General features: G+C 43.6%; 1 protein-coding gene across 3 annotated transcripts in view; it reads left to right on the top strand.

Annotated features, from left to right (window-relative positions):
* Nucleotides 1-25,188, top strand: part of rilp (Rab interacting lysosomal protein) — a 61,193-nt gene that overhangs the window by 13,956 nt on the left and 22,049 nt on the right. For 2 of the 3 annotated variants that reach the window (XM_070858096.1, XM_070858095.1), the window contains exons 2-7: nucleotides 3,892-4,015; nucleotides 5,711-5,832; nucleotides 11,606-11,803; nucleotides 12,951-13,126; nucleotides 13,486-13,608; nucleotides 15,943-16,032. In XM_070858096.1, coding sequence (XP_070714197.1) covers nucleotides 3,892-4,015; nucleotides 5,711-5,832; nucleotides 11,606-11,803; nucleotides 12,951-13,126; nucleotides 13,486-13,608; nucleotides 15,943-16,032 — 833 coding nt within the window. The remainder of the gene's footprint in view (nucleotides 1-3,891; nucleotides 4,016-5,710; nucleotides 5,833-11,605; nucleotides 11,804-12,950; nucleotides 13,127-13,485; nucleotides 13,609-15,942; nucleotides 16,033-25,188) is intronic. The other variant, XM_070858097.1, reaches the window with a different exon arrangement.

Here is a 25,188-nt window from a genome sequence, read left to right as displayed (position 1 = left end):
CAGAGATTGTATATTAGTGCTTTGCTGCTCTATGGCCATCCCAAGTGAAGCACTTGCTGCTTGGGTAGGCTTTGCTCAAAACCAGAAGTCATCTTTAAGATGTTCAGACAATTCTGAAACTTGCATTTATATAGTGACCTCAGGATGTCCCAAAGCTCTTTACAGCAAATGAAGTATGTTTTTTGAAGTGTAGTCACTGTTGTAATATAGGAAAGTAACTAAGCATTTGATTTTTCCCTTGTTCTGAGGACCATTCAGTTGCTGGGAACTTGGCAAAAGTGGGTCATTTACTGATCCAGTGCTTGTATGTTTTTTTTTTAAGTTTCCACAGTCTGATGTCCGGTGCCAAACCATGTTTTTGAGTTGAATGCAAAATGGGCAGAACAATTTGAATTTACGCATTCTTATCTGATTAGACTATATAACCGGATGAGCTAAATGCAGCTCTCGGTTGACAGTCTTTCTGAGCCTTGTTTGCATCTGGTAATTGACGTTAAATTTTCAACAGTGTGTTTGTTTAGCCCACTTTAGATGTTGCCAGTAATTACAATTTGGGCTATTTCCCCAATACTCTTCTTTGATGCACTCCACAAAAATTAGTGCAAGTTATGAGCCAGAAGCCTTCCCTTATGCACGCAGTATCTGGGATATCAGATTGCAGGGTGAACAATAAACCCTTCTAGTCCTAGGGCCTGCACTGGAAATAGTATGGCCTAGCCATCATATGCTCCAAACTTCTTCAATCAGCAGACAATGCTGAGCTGATGGATTATATAGCTCAAGCTTTAAAAACTCCTATTCAGGTTTATTGTGAAAAGTAAAATGATACAGAAGCAAAATTTGAACCAGCAGATACACTTAATATATACAGTACCTCATCCATTTATTTCAAAACACAAAGTTTTGAAGTATTATTGGTTCTCCCTGGTAACTTCTGTCTAAATCTACGATGAAAAAAAATCAAAAATGACAAATAAATCTCCTGGAATCCTATAAGCCACCACCTTGTATAGTGGCACAGCAAAATAGAAACTCAAAGAATAAAGAGCACCAGACTGATGATATGTCTCTATCCTTTGATTTCCAGGTTAGCATAAAGGAAGATTTTTTTATTTTTAAAAGTGCTCTTCAAAATTTGACTTATTTCCTGCAGGGCAAACCAGAGAGGAAGGTGGAAATCTTCAAGTGTGAACAATTTCAACTAGCACTGAGCCTTGCCAGACAAGATTTGCCTTAATTAGATTCAGGCCTAGGCAATTTGTATAGTTCCTCGTGACTCCCAAATCAATCAGTTTCTTTATTGAGAAAACAAAACCATGGTGGCCAATTTAAATTTGTTCCCAGAGAGGTGGATATTATGCTTTACCAGCCAACTCTCAATCTAAGACCATGTAGCCTTTAACAATCACAACACACCTGGCTTTGCTAAGTATTCAGCGCCTTGGCCACGCTACAAACTGATATATGTCGGAATTTGATCTAGTGTGGGGGGGGGGAAAGCAAGAAAACAGTCAGGAAACCCAGGAAAACGGCTTTCTCGCAGGCCCTGCCAAAGCCGGGAACAAGTTTCTCTTTTAATATTTTCAACCTTTGATCAGTTAGCTAATGATTGTTGCTGTGACCTGCATTGACATGGTCGCTCTGCTTTTGGCCCTGGTTTTGTCCTTTGCCCTTGACGTGGGACCTCAGTGAAGTTTTGTTCTGATGTGTTTATTTTCTTAAACTTGCACTTTGCTTTCGTATTTGGTGCTCTGATTTGCTCTCCTTACGCCACCCCCCACCCCCGACCCTTCCCCACTTACAGGGTTACAGCATATTCTTTGCATTGTTTGGTATTACATTGCTCCTGGTATTGCTGGGGAAACATTTTATAACTGGTGTCTAGCTGTAACTTTTTTTATAGATTAAATATTCCCCCCCCTCCCCCAACATCATTGGATGTCCAACAGCAATCCTTTTTTTCCACCAGGATTATAAAAAGGATCTGTATTTTTTATGCAGATTTTTTTACCCGATTCAATGGGGGGAAAAATCCCTTTTTTCCAGTGGAACAAAAAGTTTACAGGAAAAATTTTGTATTGCATTAATATATAAGGTGCACCTATAATGATACATATTTCTACAGTAGATATTTATCTTTGAGCCAAGGTTCAAACCAAAGTGATGCTTCAGTTGTCAAGAATTCATGATCAGCAAACTCGTGCAGCGAGCACGGCAGCATTTTGTGGCAAGCTGCCACTCTGGTTGCAAAGTCATTACTTCAGTGGTGGAAGTGTGTACTATACAATTTTTTTGTTGCGGAAACTCCCTGGGCTGTTCCCATGTACCTCCCAACAGTTAATTCAGCAGAGCCTTTGCAGAGGTATGGTCACAAGGCTGTCTGCCCATGCTGTCTTCCACAGGCAGCAAGTTATGGTGAGGAGCAAATCTAACTCCAAAAGAGAATCTGCCCTGTTTATCTCCAGTGTCCACTTTGAAGCAAACACTGGTGCTCTGACTGCTGGGGACACAGGCTGACTCCTGTTTGCTCACTACTGATTGTAGATGTCTTGTCTCATCACTCAGTTGATTTTGTTGTTGTTGCTTGCAATATTTTTATTCTAGGATTTCCAGTTATGTACCGCATATTATTTTCTTGTAAATGTGCATGGTGATATGACAGTCATTAATTTTGCATTGTAAATATCACTGCACAGTATTTCTGTGGCATGTTATATTTAACAGTTCCTGTACTGGTTTCAGGCAGCTACCTGATCTAAAGGTTCTAAATCACTGACATTGTTCCCTCAATTCATGACACCACTGGCATTACTCCTAGATAGCCAGTTTTCTCTTCTTTAATTGGTCTTTTAGAATGGAAAGTGATGAACTTTTTTTTAGATCTTTAAAGGAAATTAGATGAATTAGTTTTAAAAACGTCTTGTTTTATTTTGCTTTTCAAGGGATGGGATGTGTCATAGAGTGAACACTTTTTTACACTGGGCACCAGAAAGCTTTCTACTTTACATCATGTTTCTGCATTTTTGCACTCTCCCTTTTGGAGAGTAGTCAGAAGTAGCGTCAGGATTCGCAGGCTAATTAAGTCTGACAGGCCGCATTGTGAGTGCTCCTTCCATGGCCGTAACCATCATTACATACCAGCCAAGTGGGTGAGGGGTTAGTCCAATACAGCAGGACGGTTGTATGGACTCTCTCAACCCACGTGTTGGGGGTGGGGCTGCAGGGGCCCTCCAAATGTGAGAATCCTGCTGGATTTCAACCCAGCATTCTGAGCCAGAGCTCCAGTCTCTACTCTGGGACTGTCTGGCGTGGGATTTGAATCCTTCTCCTTCAGACTTCGAGGTGGGAATGTTACCACTGAGCCAAAGGCTGGTGTACAATAATGTATCAATACTGAACTCTGTACTGCTTTCTATTGTACCAGTGTTTCCCATCCCCTGTACTATTCTTTATAGACCCTGACTCAGATTATCCACAACTTGGCACAGACTGGCTGTCTTGTACTGTAGCTCTGTGCCCAGTAGAAACTGGGTTGGGACCTTTTCTTTTCTGTTGAGATATGAGCATGTTGGCATGGCAACATTTATTGTCCATCCCTAATTTCCTTAAGAAGCTGACAATTGGCCGCCGCCTTGAACTGTTGCAGTCCTTGTGGTGAGGACGTGCCCATGATGATGTTGGGTAGAGAATTCCAGGATATGGTACATGTCCAAATCCTGATGGTGAGTGATTTGGAGGGGACCTGGAAGTGATAGTGTTCTCACGAGACTTCCCTTGACGGGCAATAGAGAGCGGGGGCTTTAGTTGCAGGTCCCAGAGATGAAAGTTAGAATTCTAACTGCCTCCAATGCACGATTATTATGTGCATTTCATTCTTGCTGTGTATTTCAGGATCTGGATCATAAAACAAACGTGTGGCACAAACGGATCCAGGAACTGCAGAAGGAGATTTCACAGCTGAATGACGAAAACCAGCAGCTGGTTAACCAGTTGGTTGAGATTCAGTCCCAGGAAGGTAAATCAGATCTTTGGGTCATTTGGCATCCTTGTCTGTAGCTTGCATTGCTCTCTACATTCTTTGGCATTAATGGGCGTGTTACAGCAGACTGACTTTGTAAGGGATTTTCTGGAATATAAAAACATAGGCTATTCCCGCATTGAAGCTCATTTTAAAAACTCCCTAGGGTCCAAAATTCAGATCCGTAGCACTTGGTTTTTTATGGAGCGCTACAAGTACCCTTGGAGGTCCAAAATGGTATCCGTGGCATGCATGCACACACTTTTGGGAAGAATCGCGCCAGACGCCGTGTTAGCGTGCACGCAGTGAGCATCTGCCAGAAGTTTGCAGATCATGATGTCATTTGATGCCAGCGCTGCCATTTTGGAGATCGACATTCCAGTTAACCTCGCACAGCTGAACACGTGTCCAACAGCAAGAAGGACCACCCACCAGCGTTAAAGGGATCATCAACTATTTACTGGTTAGTTGCTGGTTGGTTTCTTCTGGCTTTTGTATGATTCTACAAGTGTTTGGTGCTTTCCATAGTTGTTCCAAGTCACACAGAATGGGTGGCGTGGGCTGAAGGGCCTTTTCCTGACTTCAAGGCCTCTGCACAAACCACTTGCTGACAGGCATGAGTGCACTAATAGGATACCGAATAACTTGAAGAATGGAGGTCACGCAGAGAAGGACAAGGTACTGGAAAAGCAAGGAGGAGGAGGTCCTATCCGCCCAGGATATTCAAGGAGCAATTCTCCTACCTGAGTGTGCGAGATGTCTGTGCTATAGTAAGGACATCCTCACTGAAATCTGACAACTGCTGCAACCTCTGAGCAGGGCAAGGACAGCATTGCCAGTGACAGTGAAGGGTGACTGTGGCGATGAACCTTATTAGGGGGTGATCGAATTTGACTCCACTGCAGATTGCTCCTAACATTTATCATCCTCTCAGGAAATATATATTTTTTCTAATGTGTTTTAAATTTACTTTTCACTAAGTTAATTTTTATATTCTCTGGCCTGCCTGACTAACCTTGAAGTAGTATTCTGGGTTCATTTTATCTATATCATTTAATACTTTTATATTCCTTGATGCGGTTCCTCCATGAACCACCTTGGCTTTAGACTGTGGGCCAGGAAGTGTCCTTGAGCTGTGAAGGAGGTCTTGCTTCCTCCCCCATCCTGAAGAGTCAGATTGTGAACAGCGGCAGAAATTCACACCCTGATCTCCCAGAGTTGAGTTGGATGCTCTAACATTGTTGCCACTTGGGTACATGATAACACATTCCTGATGCAATTTTTACGTCAAATATTGTTACACAGCAAACGGCAGATATGTAAAAGCTGGACTGTTAAATTAGAGCTCATGACTATGACAAGACACTTTACTATGGTGGTATAATCTCTAGTTGAATTTAATAGCGCTTGGGGGGAAAAAAGAATTTGTTCAGAACATGGCTTGCCTTCACAGGGTGGTAGTCGAGAAGGCAAATTCAAGTCTTGCAGATCGTGAGTAATATTCTTTTATATCTGCTTCCTATCATAGCAATCAACCCTAGCTGGGCTCGAGTGGGATTGGACCTGACTTGTGCAGTCTAAGTTTTGTACTACATTTGTTTACAAATCCTACAGAGTCTTATTTGGAGTAGATTTATAAGAATTACATAATCTTTTGGTCATAGACATGTGTTGACAGCCTTTCTTTATTAGACAGCCTCTCCAAGAAGGAACGGGAAGTAATGCTGAAGTTAAAAGAAGTGGTTGACCAACAGCGAGATGAGATCCGAGCCAAAGGTCATGAGATCTATTGCAAGAATGAAGATGTGGACGCGGTAAGTGACTGACCTGGCTGCTTTGGGATTACTTATAGTTTTGTTAGTTTTTATTTCAAGTCACTTGAAGTGAAGAATTGTAAAATGGTGCCATTTGTAACACTTCAGATAATGGAGCAGTCCATGCCCACATGCAGCAAGACCTGGACGACATTCAGGCTTGGGCTGATAAATGGCAAGTAACATTCATGCCACACAAGTGCCAAGCAATGACTTATCTCCAACAAGAGAGAGTCTAACCACCTCCCCATGATATTCAATGGCATTACCATCGCTGAATTCCCTCACCATCAACATCCTGAGGGTTCACCATTGACCAGAAACTTAACTGGACCAGCCACATAAATACTGTGGCAACAAGAGCGGGTCAGAGGCTGGGTATTCTGCGGCGAGTGTCTCACGTCCTGACTCCCCAAAGCATTTCCGCCATCTACAAGGCACAAGTCAGGAGTGTGATGGAATACTCTCCACTTGCCTGGATGAGTGCAGCTCCAACAACATTCAAGAAGCTCAACACCATCCAGGACAAACCAGTTCACTTGTTTGGAACCCGATCCACCACTTTCAACATTCACTCCCTCCATCACCAGTGTACCATGACTGCAGTGCGTACCATCTACAAGATGCACTGCAGCAACTTGCCAAGGCTTATTTGGCAGCACCTCCCAAACCCACGACCTCTGCCACTTAGAAGGACAAGGGCAGCAGGCGCATGGGAACGCCACCATCTCCACGTTCCCCCTCCAAGTCACACACCATCATGAATTGGAGATATATCGCCGTTCCTTCATTGTCACTGGGTCAAAATCCTGGAACTCACTCCCTAAGAGCACTGTGGGAGTACATTCTCCAGGGCAACTAATGAGCAATAAATGCTGGTCTTGCCAGTGACGGCAACATCCCATGAACGAAGAAAAAAAAATAAGTTAAAATTAACTAAGAGAATGGTTTCGCAAAAAATATAGTTAATTTGGGTATACTGATCTGATGAAACAATGTCTTAGTATCTTCTAATAAGATTTCCCTTTCATTTCTTAATCATTTACTGCATTTTATGGCACATAGTTTTTATCCATACTACTACAAGAACAGAAACAACTTGCATTTATATAGCACCTTTTTTAATGTAGAAAAAAACCTGAAGCCACTTGGCAGAAGTGTAAGGAAGATGGACACCGAGCCAAATAAGAAAGGATTGGGAAGGGTGACCAACAGCATGGTCAGAGGTGGGTTTTAAGGAGGGTCTTGTAGGAAGAGAGGGAGGTGAAGAAGCACGGGAATTCAGGGAAGACTGTTTCATGTGGAACCTAGACAGCTGAAGACTGCTAATATTTTTTTGCCTCACATTTTAGGTACCTCTCCACAAGCGATTACGTTCTTTTCCCCCCTCATTCAATCAATGTAAGGTTTCTGAACTGAGCGGATGTGGCAATGAACTGCTTCTAGGCCTTTGAATTATGCCTTTTAAGCTGTGTGTGTGCCCTGGGATACCTTTTTAGCCAACCATTCTCGAGGAAAGGTTGTTGCCTCTGATATCTTTTTGAGGATGCATACAGTGTGAAAATTATAAAATGCAACCTGATTTCCAGTGCTTCACTGAACAGTCTATTTTTTTTAAATTGAAATGTTTTAGGTTACCTGACTGTGCACACAGACTTTAAGCTTCTGATGTCAAGAACGATTTGCATTGTATTTTACTGAATTACTTGCTGTAGATAATTTAGCTTTAAATCTGTACTGATTAATTCAGGTTACATAGATGTAAATAGATGAAGTGAAATGATTGATTTATGCTGCTTGAGTGAATGATCCCTCCTAGAATCATTATTGCATGCCCAATAAATACAACCTAGAATTGCATAACCACCATTTCCTTCATGTAATTGAAATGGTCTCAGTTATATGAACTCTGATTTAAAATGGTGCGTTCTTGATGAGCTAATACAGGCTATTTAGTGTATGACTAGCCCTGACTGTCGCGTTAATCCTTTCTTGCACCTGTTTACGAACAGTTCCGAACAGTTCCTTTCTCCTCCTCGGTTTCCCTCCTTAAAGCACTCTTTAAAAGACTCCCCTTTTCATCTGTTAATGGCAAATGGCGCCTCACTGGACGTTAGTCTCCGCCCCCGTGCCCCCCCCCCACCCCACCCCAAAAAAAATATACATGTGTTTAAAAAATACACGTAGCATAATGGTTATGTCACTGGACGAATAATCCAGAGGCCTGGACTAATGATCCAGAATGACACGAGCTCAAATCCCACCACGGCAACTGAGGAATTTAAATTCAGTTAATAATAAATAAGTTTGGAGTTCAAAGCTAATATTAGTAATGGTGACCATGAAACTACTGGATTGTCTTCAGTGAACGAGTTGTTTTTTTTAAATGTCCTTTTTAGGGAAGGAAATCCTTGCCCGGTCTAGCCTCTACGTGACTCTAGACCCACAGCAATGTGGTTGACTCTTAACTGCCCTCTGAAATGGCAGCTCACCACCTCCTTCTCTAGGGCAATTACGGATGGGCAATAAATGCTGCCGAAGTTCACATCCCGTGAATAATTAAAAAAAAAAGGTTTAGTGACTCACACAGTAATTGAGATTATGGGGACACTGTCACCAAGGGGTGAGCACACTATAATTTTGACCTTCTACGTGGCCATAACTAGTAAACATATATAGCAGACCACAGATATAATATACTGCTGGGATGTATTACTATACTGATACTTGGTTGTATGAGGTCATTGAGAATCACATTAACCATATGTGTCCCATTATTATAAACATCATTAAGGCATTTTAAGATTAGTGCATCATATGCCAGTCTCCCTTAGTGGTTTTGCTAGTCAAAGAACCAGCTAGGAGTTGGAAACGGCCATGAGGTAGTGAGCGACAGTGATGGGAAAACTTGGTCAGTTTTCACATACTGGGAGAAATCTCTGCAGTTTGTCCTTGGCACAGAGTGCTTTGTCCTTGCTGTGTTGGTTCACACACTGAGAATGTATTTATCAACTCCCACTAGCTGCTGGGAGATGAAAAGGTACTTTGGAAAAATCATATGTCAAAATGCCGATTTGAGTGAGGAGTATCTGAAAAGGAGCATAAAAGTCAGGGTGCCTGTGAAGTGAGCGAGACATTGTGACGTGATGTGATTCTGAGACTGACACTATTTCGATACTGAGATAAAGGAGGAGATAGACATAGAAGCTTATTGCATAGAAATCCCCAGGGAAAACCTGGTCCCTACACTCTGGACTAACATGCTAACCAAATGTATTTCAAGTTTTTGCACTGTGCTGTCGGGTAGCATTCCTTGAAACTCAACCAGTAAATTCAATTTATTGCTGTCTGAACATAGCTTTCTATTTAAAAAGAAAGACTTGTATTTATATATATTTACACAGTGAAGTACTGTTGAAGTGTAATCAATGTTGTAATGTAGGAAACCTGGCAGATAATTTGTGCACAGCAAGCTCCCACACAGCAATGTGATAATGACCAGATAATCTGTTTTTATTGCTGCTGGTTGAGGGATAAATACCCGTCAGGACACCAGGGAGAACAACTCCTGCTCTTCGTCAGAATATTGCCGTGGGATCTTTTGCATCCACCTGAGAGGGCAGACAGGGCCTCGGTTTAACGCCTCATCCAAAAGGGTGTGATTATGGATAGTGACTATGCATCGGGGATTAAAATGGCTCTGGAAAGAAGGATTTGTTTTTGAACTCTGGGGTCAACCAGGTAGACCAAAATGGTCTTTACTGTTCCTACATTGTGAGACTGAATATTGCTGGGGCCTTAAGTTCTATTTATAGGTGCACTGCTCTGGTTTGTACAATTTAATTTGATTTTGGAAGACAAGTAGTGACATTACAGGTTCTCACCTGGATGGGAGAAATCTGATCTTACTGGCTGCATGACCAAATGGATAATGAAGGAGTTGTTAGAAAATTGCAGGTTTGAACCTGTTGCAGTCTGCTGATTGAGCTGTATATGTGAGGACCAGTGCTGGCCTCACAGATTTGCATTCAGGTTTGTTTTTATTGAACAAAGTTACCTGTGGAACACTTGAGATGTGTTTTCTGATGACCGTATTGGCAAATGTTCAGCTTTGAACTGAACCGCAGAGATCAAGAAGATCTAAGTTCGATCCCCCAGAGTGTTAGCGGAACTCAGGAGAGTGGCATTAGGGTTGCTGCAATTGCCCAGCGAATCCTGATGTTGAGGGGTAAAAATGAGATCATCCTCTCCAATTGGACAGTTGTGTGTGGATGTCGGGTGGAGACAGAATCTGGCTCGGGTTTTGTGTGGTTGGGGCAAGTGATTTTGTTCAATGACATTTTGCAGCAAATCCGGCAATTGTTGACATTTGCTGTCTGAGGTGCGATTTGCCGCCCGATTACTGTGTTTGCATTAAAAACTCCCGGAGATGGTGGAAATGCTGATTTCTCAGCAGGACTGACCAATAATCGGTTATTTGTCTTGGTTATTTGATCACCAATATGACACGCACTGCCTTTGGCTCAAACATGAAGAATAGCTACTTGGGTGAGATATAGGGCTATGGCTGGCCATCGTGGAACTGCAGATAAAGTTGCTAGCTCCCTGCCCCCCCCCCGCCCCCTACCCCCCATCTCCCCCAAGATTGTCCTGGGCTCTCCAGGATTTAAAGCTTAGTCTCCTGGACTGCTTTAAATGACCCAGAAGAAACATCATAAGGGCATTAAAAAAAAATGTTGGTGTTTTCCCAAATATATATTTTTTAACCCTTTAATTTATTAATTATTAGGATTATTATTATTAATAATAATGTCCCCAATTTTAATCGCTCCACCATTGGTGGCTGTGCTTTCAGCTGTCTAGGCCCCAAGCTTTGGAATTCCCTCCCTAAACCTCTCCGCCTCTCTACCTTTCTCTTTCCTTCTGTAAGATGCTCCTTTAAAACCTATCTCTTTGACCAAGCTTTTGGTTACCTGCCCTAATTTCTCCGACTGGCTCAGTGTCAAATGTTTCATGACAATCCTGTGAAGTGCATTGGGGCATTTCACTACATTAGAGGTGCTCTATAGTAATAAAAACAGAAAATGCTGGAAATACTCAGCAGGTCAGGCAACATCTGTGGCGAGAGAAACCGTTAACATTTCAGGCCGATGACTTTCACCGGAGATGTAAGCAGGTGCAGGGAGAGGGGGTGGGGAGGAATGAACAAAAGGAAGGTCTGTGATAGGGTGGAAGGCAGGAGAGATTTAAATGACAAAAGGGATGATGGTTCTAAACAAAAGGAGATAGCAATGGGGCAAACCAAGATGTGTCTGGAAGAGGTGTAAATGGGAATGGCAGAATCAACAGCTGCCATGGGCAATAATAGGGGCAGAGGTTATGATCTGAAATTGTTAAACTTGATGAGTCCAGAAAGCTGTAAAGTGCCCAATCAAAAAATGAGGTGCTGTTCCTTGAATTGAAGGTTCTTTTTGCATATAAGTACAGGTTGTTTTTTGTAGGTTGGAGGAAAGCTATTTGACTGGGTGGGGCAGTTGGAGACAGGACATCGTGATGAAACCCTCCAGGAATATGACCAACCAGACCCAGCCACCCTTTACTAAACAACACCTTTTTAGGAGAACGGATGTCAGGGGAGGAGAGTTAATAAAGACTGCCCGAAAACTTACATTTTTAAAAAAAAAAATCTGTAACACTAAATCTCCAATACCCACTAACGGAAACACAAGGTCGGTCTGTTGAGGTGACTGTTGCACACATTGTTCCCTTCCAGCTCCAGCAGCAGCTGGATCGCGTTCTGAAGGTGAACAATGACTTGCGGTACAAAATAAACGTGGTTCAAACCCAGCTGAAAAACGTGTTGGAGAAGAAGGCCGAGCTGGAGGTGACTGTGCAGGAAAAGGACAAAGAGATAGACAGACTGCAGTCCAATCTGACTGAGATCCAGACAGAAACAGGCTCCAACCAAAAGGTACTTTAATCTCAGCTGGTAGAACTCTTGCCTCTAAATCGGAAGGTCGTAGTTTTAAGTCCCAACTCCAGAGACTTGCAGTAGAACAACTCCCCAAATATGTGAAGCAATGAAAAGAAAGACTTGGATTTATATAGCGCCTTTCACGACCACTGGCCAATGAAATACTTTTGAAGTGCAGCCACTGTTGTAATGTGGGAAATGCAGCAGCCACGTGATAATGATCAGATAATCTGTTTTTTGTTATGTTGATTTGAGATAAATATTGACCAGGACGCCGGGGATAACTCCGCTGCTCTTCTTCGAAATAGTGTATGGGGATTTATTTGCATCCACTTGAGAGCAGACGGGGCGTCGGTTTAATGTCTCATCCGAAAGACAGCACCACTGACGGTGCGGCACTCCCTCAGTACTGCACTGGAGTGTCAGCCTAGATTTATGTGCTCATGTCCCTGGAGTGCGACTTGAACCCACAACCTTCTGACTCCGAGGCGAGTGTGTGATCCACTGAGCCACAGCTAACACTGTTACAATTTCTATACTAAACTAATAAGTAATTTTCTTGTATAATGGGCTAATTTTACTGCCGCCGAAGCAACAGGACCTACTTGGCCTAACATCGTATATATAAAAGAGAATGTGGTCTCTGCAGACCCTAACCAATGAGGGTTCTGGATGGACTGAACAAATGTCCTTTTCTGGTTCCTATCCTGGAATAAAAAGCTAGTATCAGTAATGGTGACCACGAAACTACCAGATTGTCGTAAAAATACATCTGGTTCACTAATGTCCTTTTTAGGGAAGGAAATCTGCCGTCCTTACCTGGTCTGGCCGATATGTGCCTCTAGATGCAGACTCACAATGTGGTTGACTCTTAACTACTCTCTGCAGTTCAAGAAGGCAGCTCACCACCACCTTCTCGAGGGCAATTAGAGATGGGCAATCAGTGCCAGCCTTGACCGCAACGCCTGCAGTCCGTGAATGAATAAAGAAAGAAACATTCTACACCTCTAATCAAGGGAGTGGCCATCGCATCTGAAATCAAAATTGAACCAAGAGAACATTAACTTTGTTTTTTTTTCTCTAGGTTTTTGTTGCTGTGTAACTGTAGACGTTGAGTGCCCTTCACCTTTTCTTCTCTCCAAAGGTAAACACAGTCACAAATGCACCAACAATCGACATGACCGACAAAATCATCATTGATGTGAGAGATCCAAACCGGCCCTGCTTTACAAAGCAAGAAATGCGACAGATTCTGCACGAGCGCAACGAGCTGAAGGCTAACTTGTTCCTGGTGCAGGAGGAGCTAGCTTACTATCAGAGGTGAGCTGGGATTCTGTGATGTAGCAAAGAAACATTGTGGGGGGGGGGGGGCCCTGCCTCAGGTAAATAGCGGGCATGCAGCCCCTGAATTCTCTGAGGGGTTCCTTCACCCCCGCCCGCCCCCATTAAACCCCCACCCGGAAAGATGGATCGCACAATCGCTCCTTCTGTCTAATCAGACGAACTGCGATCTAAAATGGAGGTCCAGCATTCTTTTTAGTTTGAAAGGGTTAGTGCAAATTTAGTTGAGAGCCCTTGATACTACCATGGGGTACAGAGCAGTTGTAATGAAGTGCCTGCCTTGTCTTGTTTTCTGCATTGTGCAACAGATACTTGAATGATCTGTTTTGATGTTGCAGAGAGATCCTCAACGACGAGAAGTGTCCAGCGATTTTCATGGAAGCGATGAAGACTGCAATTAAAAAGCAAAGGAAAAAGGTGAAGTCCAAAATGCTGGGAATACCAGAGAACATGTGCAGCAGGTGAGTGTTTTACAGAGGGCAAGTATGTGAGACTCGACACCGACTCTGCCACTATTCACCTTTCGACAACAGCAACAACTTGTATTTATATAGCACTTTTAGAAACATAGAAAATAGGTGCAGGAGTCGGCCTTTCAGCCCTTCGAGCCTGCACTGCCATTCAATAAGATCATGGCTGATCATTCACCTCAATAATAAACGTCACAAGGCGCTTCACAAGAGTGTTACCCAATAACAAATTTGACACTGAGCCATATAAGGGGAAATTAGGGCAGATGACCAAAAGTTTGGTCAAAGAGGTAGATTTTAAGGAATGTCTTAAAGGAGGAAAGAGAAGAGACACCCAGAAACCAGCCATTATGCCGTGTTTACATTCCACACGAGCCCCCCTCCCCCCCACACTCTTTACTTCATATAACCCTTTCAACATATCCTTTTATTCCTTTCTACCTTCCCCTTAAATGCATCGATACTATGCCGCCACAACCACCCCAGGTGCCAGCAAGTTCCTCATTCTCACCACTCACAGTAAAGAGGTTTCTCCTGAATTTATTATTGGATTTATTAGTTATCTTATATTTATTGCCTCTAGTTTTGGACTCTCCCACAAGTGGGTTACATTTTGGATGGTGTCATGCAAACTCTTTTTTTGGGGGGGGATTCGGCAAAAAGTGGCAACCTTTAGTTACAACAGTGCAAGATGAACTGAAATAAACACCAATGTTATCCTCTATTATTATGGTGGACTGGAGCAGTGCTCCCTCTAGTGACCTAGCTGAGAACTGGGGAAAACTGCTCAGCAAAGCTGCCAGGCAGCACTAAAGTTGATTTTTTTTTTTTGTCTTTTCAGTTGCCTCTCCTTGTTGTACTTTGGAAAATTTACCATGTTGTGCTTTTTGCACATTTTAGGAATAAAAAAATGATTACTTTCAGGCTGTCTATTTGTAACAGGCCGTGGTAATTATGGTTTCATTTTGAAGAGCTATTTCTTGTAACACAGTTACAAACATCATCGGGAGTATTTTCAGAGATGTTGCCATTTGGATAAATACAGAATCGTTCAGATTCCTCCTTTTTGTGGATGGCTTTTTGGTTGTTTTATTTTTCAGAAGTGCAAGTGATTTGGGGTGGTTTGAAGCTCTCAAATGACCGAGGAGAGAAAATGCAGAATTGGAGCAGAACAGTGCTCCTGAAGCCCTTTCATAAATATTTGTTTGCCAGTTTGAAGTTACCACAAAAAGCACAGTGTAACAGGCCAAAATGCTGCTCCTCTAGGGCTTAGAGCACAATGACCAAGAGTTTCCGCTTTGGGTGCAATTGGCGATCCGGGAGCCAATTGTGCTCAAAAATAGGATGTGTTTTTTGGCTCAAGTTTCTGCTCAAACCCATTTGCATATCACCAAATGTAAAATCTGCATTGAACCAGCACAATTGGGCAGCGTTTTGGAATGTAATTAAAGAAAAAACAATTTTGCGTTCAAAAATATTCCTTGATATATTTAATAGTGGTAACTTGGTGCAACTTTAATACAAGTGAAAATCGGTTTATCACAAAACTAAACATTTTTAATCAGTATCAATCCGCCACCTGTGAGTTTAATTAACTAAAAATGACTTTTAAAAAAAAAACTATATGGAATTATTTATTAGTTTCATTGCTGTACAGTAGTCAGTTTTAGTAATTTTTTTAAAAATTGAAAGCTTTTAAAACGTGCCTATTGGTGACCTTGCACTTAAAATTAAGTTGATTTGTTTGTTTTTAAGAGTCTCCTTGAAGGTCTGCAAATGGGCGTAGTTAGCGGAAACTCGCCATGGCGATTAATTCGATCTGGGTGTGGGCAGTTTAGTGGGCGGGCCGGCTTCTAGCGCGATGTTTTGTTAAACTGGCGGAAAAGATGGTGGAATCTTGATTTGCGCTTAAAATCCTGCAATCTTTTGTACTGGTTTTGGCTGATTTCGGGAGAATTGCGCTGAAAAGCTTTCAATTTAAAAAAAAAAAAATAAATACAACATTTTACCAAAACTGACTACTGTACAGCAATGAAACTAGTAAACAGCAATGAAACTGGCGGAAACTGCAGGCCAATGGAATCATCCAAGTTTTTGCTATTCAGCTGCAGCGCACAGGCTCAAAAGGGGGCATCTACATTAATATTTCTGAGGGTAAATGGTGCCGTTGCTACGCAGGCCATTATGAAAGTTACGATTGCTGGAATCCATCTGCAGCCCTGTTCAGGGATTGAGGACTGCGTAGGTGTGGAGTGGACTGAAGGGCACTTTACTGACTGCAATTTACACATTTAAAAAAACAAATCTTTAACTGTTTCCATACAGCGATGAAGAAGACAAAGACGCCCTTCCCCTTCCCTGCTTCTCACAAGATGAAGTGGATGCCAAGCCGCCAGAGTCGAGAATCAAATCCTTGTGAGTTTTCTGTCAGTTCAGTCTCTTGGGTGAATTCCTTATTGTTTTTGTTCTGGATTTCCTAATTTTCGTCATGCTTGTACCTGTACTTGTGTTGGCTGACTGCATTTATTAGAACAGATGGGTGTCAAAGTATGAGAAGCAGTTCTGTGACTATAGTTTCTTATTCATACTGTATGTACCCCCACATTCACCCAGTGCATTCCATTAAACCCAGGGTTGTCCTCTTCCCAACTCGTATCAAACACTGGTCGGAATGTGGGTTCAAGTGAAATGGGCTGACGAGCAGGTGTTCCAGTTAAAGCATTGGAACATCACGGGGAATCATAAGACGATTCTGTATTTACCAAGATGTCAAGGCAGAGTAACAGCTGGATTCACCTCCCTCACCTCTGCAATAGAGTGGGTACATCATGGATTCACTGGGATGCTGCCTTGTATGAGGAAACACAAATTCAAAGAAATACTTGGAAAAATGGAGACTGTTTTTATTAGAGGGAGAGGAGATTACAAGGTGGTTCGATAGAGGTGTTCAAAATGATGAAGAGATGGGGCAGAGTAGATGGAAACAGACTTTCCAGTGATTTAAAGGGTGTGGAACAAGGGACAGAGATACAAGATTAAATGTCTGGAATTTACGATGAGAACAAGATATTTTTCTTTTTACACCGACTGTTGCATGACCAGAGCTCATGATTGAAGCTGACACTATGTTGACATTCAGAATAAGTCAGATAGGTGGTTGAAGGAAGGCAAGACAAAGCGATATGGGAATGGAGCTGGTACATAGGATTAGGACTACTGCGCATGAGGTAAAATAATTGGTTGGGTGAATGGCCTGTTTCTGTGTATTAATTTCTATGTTCTCTGACGGGCAGTAGCTTGGTGTTGTGACCTGGAAATGCATTGGCCTAGAAATTTGGGAGCACCCATATTTGGGAGCCCATGCAGCCCCGCACCTCAATCCGATACTGATGGTGGATCGGGAGGTAAGTGCAGGATGTACTAGCGAATACGTAAGTGATGGACTTGCTGGAGGGGGGAGGCTTGGAGTGGGGGCGATCAGGAGGGTGGTTTTACAGGCAAGAAACTTCCTTTTTCTCTGCAGGCGATCTGTAGGGCTGGTTTCCCCGAGTGCAGCCAGTATGCTAACTGCCTCATGGCAAACCAATGTTGCAATGGGAACCTCAAGCAGCCATTAGGCCCATTGCGTATACAAATATATGGCCTAACACCTGCTAGTGGAATTGGTAAAGTCCTTGCCCAATATGGCAGGCGATCCAATTCCCAGACCATAGTTTCTTTACTCTCGTCTCCGCGGTGTGGTCCTGAGTCTTGTGCTTATTTATTGATAAAGGTTGTAGATGGCACTTAGCTTTCATGTTGGACAACCAGCAGACACACAAGTGTTGAGCCACTTTGGAAGTTCTTGTGTGCGCCTGTGTCTAATGGGTGGCCGCCACTGGGATCCTGCTCGCATTGTAAATTTCTCACTAGCCTGCAAAAGGATGTCAACAAGGAAGCCCGTGGCATGATACGTGCCTGCAACCTTAGTGTTTTTAAAAAGATCGCTGTCCACGAAAACAATCTGTGCATAGATGTTTTTATAGATGTACATTTTGACTATTTTGACAGGGTTAAAAATACACTCAATGGAGGTAATTTCAGGCACAAGTACAGTGGGTGGAAACAGTTTCTTTTTATTTACTCTATCTAAATCCTTCATGATGTTAAACACCTCTATCAAACCTCTGCTGCTCCAAGGAGAACAGCCCCAGCTTCTCTCGTCTATCCACGTAACTGTAATACCTCATCCCTGGAACCATTCTAGTAAAACAGTGACAATTCTGCGTGACTTTCCCATTGTTCCTCTTTTTTTATAGACACACGCGCGCGCACACACACACACACTTCTTTTCCTGTTGATAAAATCTTACAGGGAGTTGTAACATTTTTATGACTTATTTTTTACGATTGATTTTATGATTCTGGAGCAAGGTAGAACATAAGGGTCTAGAATTCTTGCAGAACAACGGGGAGATTCTGCAGAAATGTCCTTGGAGAGATTGAGAGTGATGTTTATTGCTGCAATGTTGATGTCGCTGCCACTCAACTGAGCACTGCTGATGTACTTGGTACTGTTGCGTGTTTACTCAGTCACTGTTCATGAAACAGCATTTGGCAAATATGTTTGTTTCTAAACATGTGACCCGATGAAATATGTGTATCGCACTGCTAAAGAAATGAAGACCTGTATTTCATCATCACAGGCAGTCCCTCGAAATTGAGGAAGACTTGCTTCCACTCAAAGTGAGTTCTCGGGTGACTGTAAAGTCCAATGCGGGAATTACAGTCTCTAACAGGTGGGGCAGCCAATGGTTGAAGGAAAGGGTGGGTGGGGAGCCTGGTTTGCCGCACGCTCCTACCGCTGTCCGCGCTTGGTTTCTGCATGCTCACGGTGATGAGACTCGAGATGCTCAGCGCCCTCCCGGATGCTCTTCCTCCACTGAGGGCGGTCTTGGGCCAGGGATTCTCAGGTGCTGGTGGGGATGTTAGACTTTATCAAGGAGGCTTTGAGGGTGTTCTTGAAGCGTTTCCTCTGCCCATCTGGGGCTTGCTTGCCGTGTAGGAGTTCCAAGTAGAGCACTTGCTTAGGGCTAGATCCAAGGTCGTCCCATCCGCTGCCATCAAACTACAGTACGCAGATGACTCTTGCATCTGCGCACACTCAGGCTGAACTCCAAGCCATGTCAACATCTTCACTGAGGCGTACGAAAGCATGGGCCTTATGCTAAACATCCGTAAGACAAAGGTCCTCCACCACCTGACCCTGCTACACAGCACTGCCCCCCGGTCATCAAAATCCACGGTTTGGCCTTGGGCAATGTGGACCATTTTCCATATCTCTGGAGTCTACTATCAGCAAGGGCAAAATGCTTCACTCTGAATTACTTTTGAAGTTCAGTACACTAACTGCTGTTATGTAGTGAAATATTTTTAAAAAGACTTCCATTTCTATAGTACCTTTCACAACCTCAGGATATCTCAAAGCGCTTTGCAGACAATGAAGTGCTTTTTGGCGTGTAGTCATTGTTGTAATACAGGATACGCGGCAGCCAATTTGCGCACAGCAAGCTCCCACAAACAGCAATATGATAATGACCAGATAATCTGTTTTTGTGATGTTGATTGAGGGATAAATATTGGCCAGGACATCGGGGATAACTCCCCTGCTCTTCGAAATAGTGCCATGGGATCTTTTGCATTCACCAGAGAGAGCAGACAGGACCTCGTTTTAACACTTGATTCGAAAAGTTCAAAAGACATTTTTGCACAAGATTCCACAGCTCTCGATGGAATGAGTAAGCAGTAAATCTGTGTTGTAATAGTTTTAGATGAGGAAGGGATTTTGGTCAGTGCTGTCAACTGAGATACACTAGTGCCTTTCTGATAAATGATACATATATATATTTTTTTATCCCACTATATTTGGACTTGTCAAATACATTTCCACGAGCACATGACATTTTAAGATGGGCAGATTGATGCCTGAGGTTACTTTGGGGTTAGAGGTCATGTGTTCAAGTCCCACTCCAGCAACTTGCGCACATAATTGAGGCTGAAACTCCAGTGCAATACTGAGAGTGTGCTGCACTCAGAGGTGCCGTCTTCTGGATGAAACATTAAACCGAGGCCCTATCGGTCCTCTTGAGTGGACGCAAAAGAACCCATGGCACTATTTGAAGAAAAGAAGAATAATTAATTTGGTCTTGGCCAATATTTAGTTATCCCTCAAACAACATCATTAAAACAGATGATCTGGTCATTGCTGTTTGTGGGATCTTGCTCTGCTCAATTTGGTATTGTTTCCTACATTACAACAGTGACTACATTTCAAGAGTTCTTCATTCACTGTAAAGTCCTGAATTTGTGAAAGCTTCTGCTGTACATAGCTTTTTTTCTTCTGTAGCCATTGAATTATCTCTGACGCACCGTTTCACCAATGTGATCTCACCTGGGTCTGATGTTGTCTAGAACAACAACAACTTGTATTTATATAGCGACTTTAATGTAGTGAAACATCCCAAGGCGCTTCACAGGAGTATTATGAGATAAAACTTTAACACCAAGCTGCATAAGTAGAAATTAGTTCAAGTGGCCAAAAGTTTGGTCAGAGTTGAATGTCTTGAAGGAGGAAAGAGAGGTTTAGGCAGGGAGTTCCAGAGCTTGGGGCCTAGGCAGTAGAAGGCATAGCCACCAATGGTTGAGCGACTAAGATTTCTAAATCTCTGCCATTAAATTGACAGTGAGACGATTCTTTCAAAATAATTCGGAACAGTTTATTAAAAACACACACATGCACATCTAACAGTCGTCAATTATCCTACGGATCTATCTTAGTTACAACAGAGGTACAATGAGATTATAATAAGCGATATACTTTACTTCCCTCTGGCTGGCTGGATGAACACACGGCCTGCTGTTTTGGCTGGTCCTTCAGCAGGAGATCTTGCTGTGTGTCCAGGAGAGAGAAAGGCGAGCAAACTGTGGCTTGAGTTAGTTCTTATACACCTCAAAGCCATAGGTCCTCAGGATTGGATCTTGGTCCCAGGGCAGTTCCTTACTGGCTCTCACCCATGTGTCTGTCTGGACTGGCCCAGCCATCTCTTGATTGGGTTAATTGCTTTCCAATTAACACAATACGCAAACAGCCTGTGAGCTTTCATTTTGTTTTAACACTGGAGCCTTTCTGTATAATCTACACTTTTAACATGGATTCTGTTTATGTATAAATGTTCTCATTAATAAACACTTTTATTCTTACAAACTCCCCACCTTGAGGGGGAAATACCCTTGACTCCTCATATGGTTTATCTCCTCAGGGCTCACATATCAGGTTTCTGTGAGGTGGATGACTGCTGTATAATGGGTTTTAAACTTAAAGAAGGAGCGAAAAGTGGATGGCCTGACTTGGTCCCCACCTCGTAAGGTGTAGGCCACATGTAGGAGATTTACTATAATATAATAACATCTCCAGCAGAGGCTCTCCCCTTCCTGTATCTTCAGTGCACTGTCGCTTCTCAAAGCACATTGATGTTCGTGAGTCATGCTGCAGCTCCCATTTCTCCATCTTCCCTCTGCTTCGGTCGTGGCCGGTATCGTCCTGACAATCGTGAGGATACGTAACATGGTCTGTGGGGAAACAAGATCAGTGCAGTATTTACTCTTTGGCAGTTTTTAAACTGATTGATTAATGTGAAACCACTTCTGGTACTTAACACCCTTTTTCCTGGTAACTGAATCAAATAAACTGTGGGGTTCAATCGGTCTATAATCTTATACAGTCCCCACCACTGGGCGCAAAGGCAGCTTCTTTTTCCCTTCATTTGGAATCATTACTGAGTCTCCCACCTCGTATTCAAAGGGATGTACTTTCTTGTCAAAGTACTTTTTAATTTGTCTTTTTTGACTTCCCCAATTTGGTGGCCACAAATCGATTGATCTGATCGGTGTGATCTACCACTTGTTCCAGCCACTTGGAACTACATGGTTTCATTGTCAGGGACTCATCCCTGTTAGTGTTAGCTGGCCTGGTGTGCTCATGAGCCTCCCTGTCATGACCTGATATGGGGAGACCCCTGTTGTTCTGAGGTGTGGACCTCATTGCCATTAAGTACATTGGCAGCATGTTAACCCATTGAGTGGGGTGGTCCGCGCACAATTTTTTAAACATTAACTTGAGGGTCCTGTTCCCCCTTTTGACCCCTCCGTATGACTGGAGGTGGTGAGCAATATGTAATTTGTGTTTTATCCCCAACATTTCCTGCAGGTGGGTAAAGATTTTACCAGTAAAGTGTGAACCTTGATCGCTGTCCACTTGTATTGGTACTCCCCACCTACAAAACACATGATTCAATAATGTTTTGGCTGCTGTGATTGCGGTGTTGGAGCAGCAGGGGGATGCTTCGATCCATTTAGTGAATTGATCCACCACCACTTGGGCATGCTGAAAATTGCCTTGCACCTGTGGAAGTGGCCCAATGGAGTCTATCTGGAGGTGAGTCCATGGCCCTTGAAGTGCGCTTTGAAGCCAGGCTCAGTTAGTGCATGCGGGAGGATTGTGTTGCAGGCACGGTAGGCATCGTGCCACGTATTGGTCGATTGTTTCCCTCATGGAAGACCACCAAGCTGTGGATGCTACCTTATAGAAGGTTACCAGGGCCAAATAGTGCCCTGCTGTGGGGTGGGAGTGAAAGAGGGAGAGCAGTTCCTGACCCACCTCTGGTGGAACACACACCACCGGGCAGGTGTTTGGCTTTCTTTTGAACATCAGCAACTGTTCATCTGAGTCCGGGGCAGTGGCTAGTCTGGTATTGGGAGCCCAGGCTGTTGGTTGAGGAAGGGGTCTGCCTTCCTTGTGCCTGGCGCTTACAACAGCAAATGACCAGTATTGCTGCTGCAGGGATTTTAAATCTTTTGGGGAGGCCTTGCTAACAGCATTGCAGGGCTCAACAACGATATCCTCTATCTCCCCATCAATCGCAGTGTCCTTGGCTGCTCTGTCTGCTCTGGAATTTCCCTCACTATGTGGACCCTTTTCTATGGGCTGCTACCTTTCTTATGAAGCAGGGCTGAGATCGCTGTTTAAGGTATGACCAGAGCAGGCATAACCAGGGCCTATGGACCAGGGTCTTACCGTCTATTGTACAATAGTCATTTTTGTGGTTATCGGGGCAAGGAGAGCATGGTGTTTATAGCATAGGCACTATCGGATCAAATATTCACGGGTCTATCTGAGGTTTCCTTTACAGCAGTTAGAAGTGCAGCGATTTCTGCATATTGTGAAGACTGTTGCATCTTCACTGGATGGCACTTTCTGGTAATACCACAGCATATCCAGTGTGAGGGGATCCTTCAATGTGATATGAGGACCCATCGATGTAGACATCTGGGGCACCCTGTATCGGCTCTTTCTGCACTGGACCTGTCTCAAAGTTAATCAGGGGTAATAAACATTCATGCGGGTCCCCCTCATAGATCAGAAATTGTAGCAGCAATGTGGTGGGTTTGGAAATGGTATCAATGTCTCTTTCCATAAATTCCAATGTCCATTTGCTGAGGTGTTGCGAGGAAACTAGCGAATCTCCAGTTTCATTACTAGTTTCAGAGGTGTGTGTCTGCTGTGTAGGATTGTAGCCTGTAACCCAGTAATAAAGGTAAAGTGATGTACCGACCAGTAGGTGGCGCTCTCATGCGGTATACATCTTTTCTGCCCCCTGCAGGATTCGAGATGCATATGCAATGGGCTGTAATCGATCAGCTGGCATTTGGCACAGAACTGCAGTGAGGCTTTGCTCTGTGGCCCCGACCTCCAAATGGAAAGGCTGCGTGGGATCAGGAGTGATCAGACATGCGGCCTGTATCACTGCAGTTTTTAATTGAGCCACGGACTGGGTGTGGGCATCAGTCCATGCCGGGCGTATGTCATCACCCTGCAGTTTTATTAAATCATACAGGAGCTTTGCACAATCTGCAAAGCCTGGGATAAAGTTCCTTTGGTACTTCACCAAACCCAAGAATGATCGTAGGGCTGTTTTGGAAGTGGGTAATGGCAGTCGCTGTATTATCTCCACTTTGTGAGAGTCGGGGGATGATCCCTCTGGAGAAATGGGTACCCCTAGAAAAGTGACCCGTTCTTGTACTAATTGAGCCTTAACGGCGATTCACCTTCGTCCTACCTGAGCCAACAATGTCAAAAATTTGTGCAAAAGGGGCAGATGCTCCTCCATGCTGTCGGTTGCCAGTAGTAGGTCGTCTACCTACTGCAGCAAGCAAGTAGGGCGGGAAAAGTCTTTTAAAATTGCAGCCATTCTTTTGTAGAATATTGTGGGGGCATTGTGGAACCCCTGAGGCAAACGTGAAGCATGTCCAGGTGTAGCTCTGGTCCTCAAATGTGAATGCAAATTTGTACTGGTCTTCCCCTGTAACAGGGATACCCCAGAATCCATTGCCGATGTCGAGAATCGAGAAATACTTGGACCCAGCAGGAATTTGAGATAATATGGCGGGAGTTTCTCTTATTACCGGTGAGCAGGCTGGTGTTACAGAATTTAACTTTCTGTAATCAATAGTCAGTCGCCAGCTGCTATCAGGCTTTTTAACCGGCCATGCGGGTGAATTTGTTGTGAAAGTGCCTGTCCTAACAACACCCTGCTCAACTAGGGATTTTATGGTGTCTCGGATGTAAGGGTGACTCTCCCTTGGGATGGGGTACTGTTTAGTGAATGAGTGGGGGGGGGGGGGGGGTCCCTCGATTCCTCGCCTGCCATTTTTCCAGTCATGCGGAAAACACCGCTAGGTGTTCCTGAATTAGTTTTGCCACAACTTCATTTTCGCTCCCTGTAGGGTCATACTCACATAACTTTTTAATAGCAAAAACTGATAGAAATTTCAGATGCTCAATCACTCCTGCCTTATATCTCAATCCCAGTCCTGATTATAATCTATCACTGCGCCATACTGATCCACCACATCAGTCCCTAAAATTCCCCTTCCGTCGGGGGTGGTCATCAGCATCAGCGCTGGGATCTTGCAGGTGAGGCCTCCCAACTGGAGTTCAATGGCCTTCCCTGTATACGTGGTGGTTGTATCACCGTTAAACCCTTTAAGGCTAATATAACCCTTGCCCGCCGCTGCATGGCATTCAGGGTATAGGGTGTGGATGATGGCAACGGCTGAGACGGTATCGATGAGCATAATCTGTTGCCTGCCCCCTTTTTTTTTTAAAGACAACAAGGACCACTGGTCTCCCGCTACCATCATGTCGGAACCCCACTTCTGACCAATCTTTGGGGCCGAACCCTGTCATAGGGTCAATCCTTGAATGGGTCTCTAATGTGTGCATCGGTGATTGCATGCACTGGTAAATGATTTTGCATCCTCCCCGTGGCAATTTGGGCTTGTATATGGGTTATCAGTTGATCCAATCGTTGATCTGTCACAGAGGGCTTGGATTTGTCCCTCTGGAGGTATCTATGCATTACATCATGGTTCGGTGCTAGTCTGGGTCTGCTGCAGTCTTTTGCTGGGTGACCTACCTTCTTACAATTAAAGCACTGTCCCTAAAAGGGGTAGTTTCAAGATCCCTCCACCATT

This window comes from Pristiophorus japonicus, chromosome 16 (genome assembly GCF_044704955.1).
Source record: "Pristiophorus japonicus isolate sPriJap1 chromosome 16, sPriJap1.hap1, whole genome shotgun sequence".
NCBI classification, from domain to species: domain Eukaryota; kingdom Metazoa; phylum Chordata; class Chondrichthyes; family Pristiophoridae; genus Pristiophorus; species Pristiophorus japonicus.
This window is presented reverse-complemented; position numbering and strand designations above follow the sequence as displayed.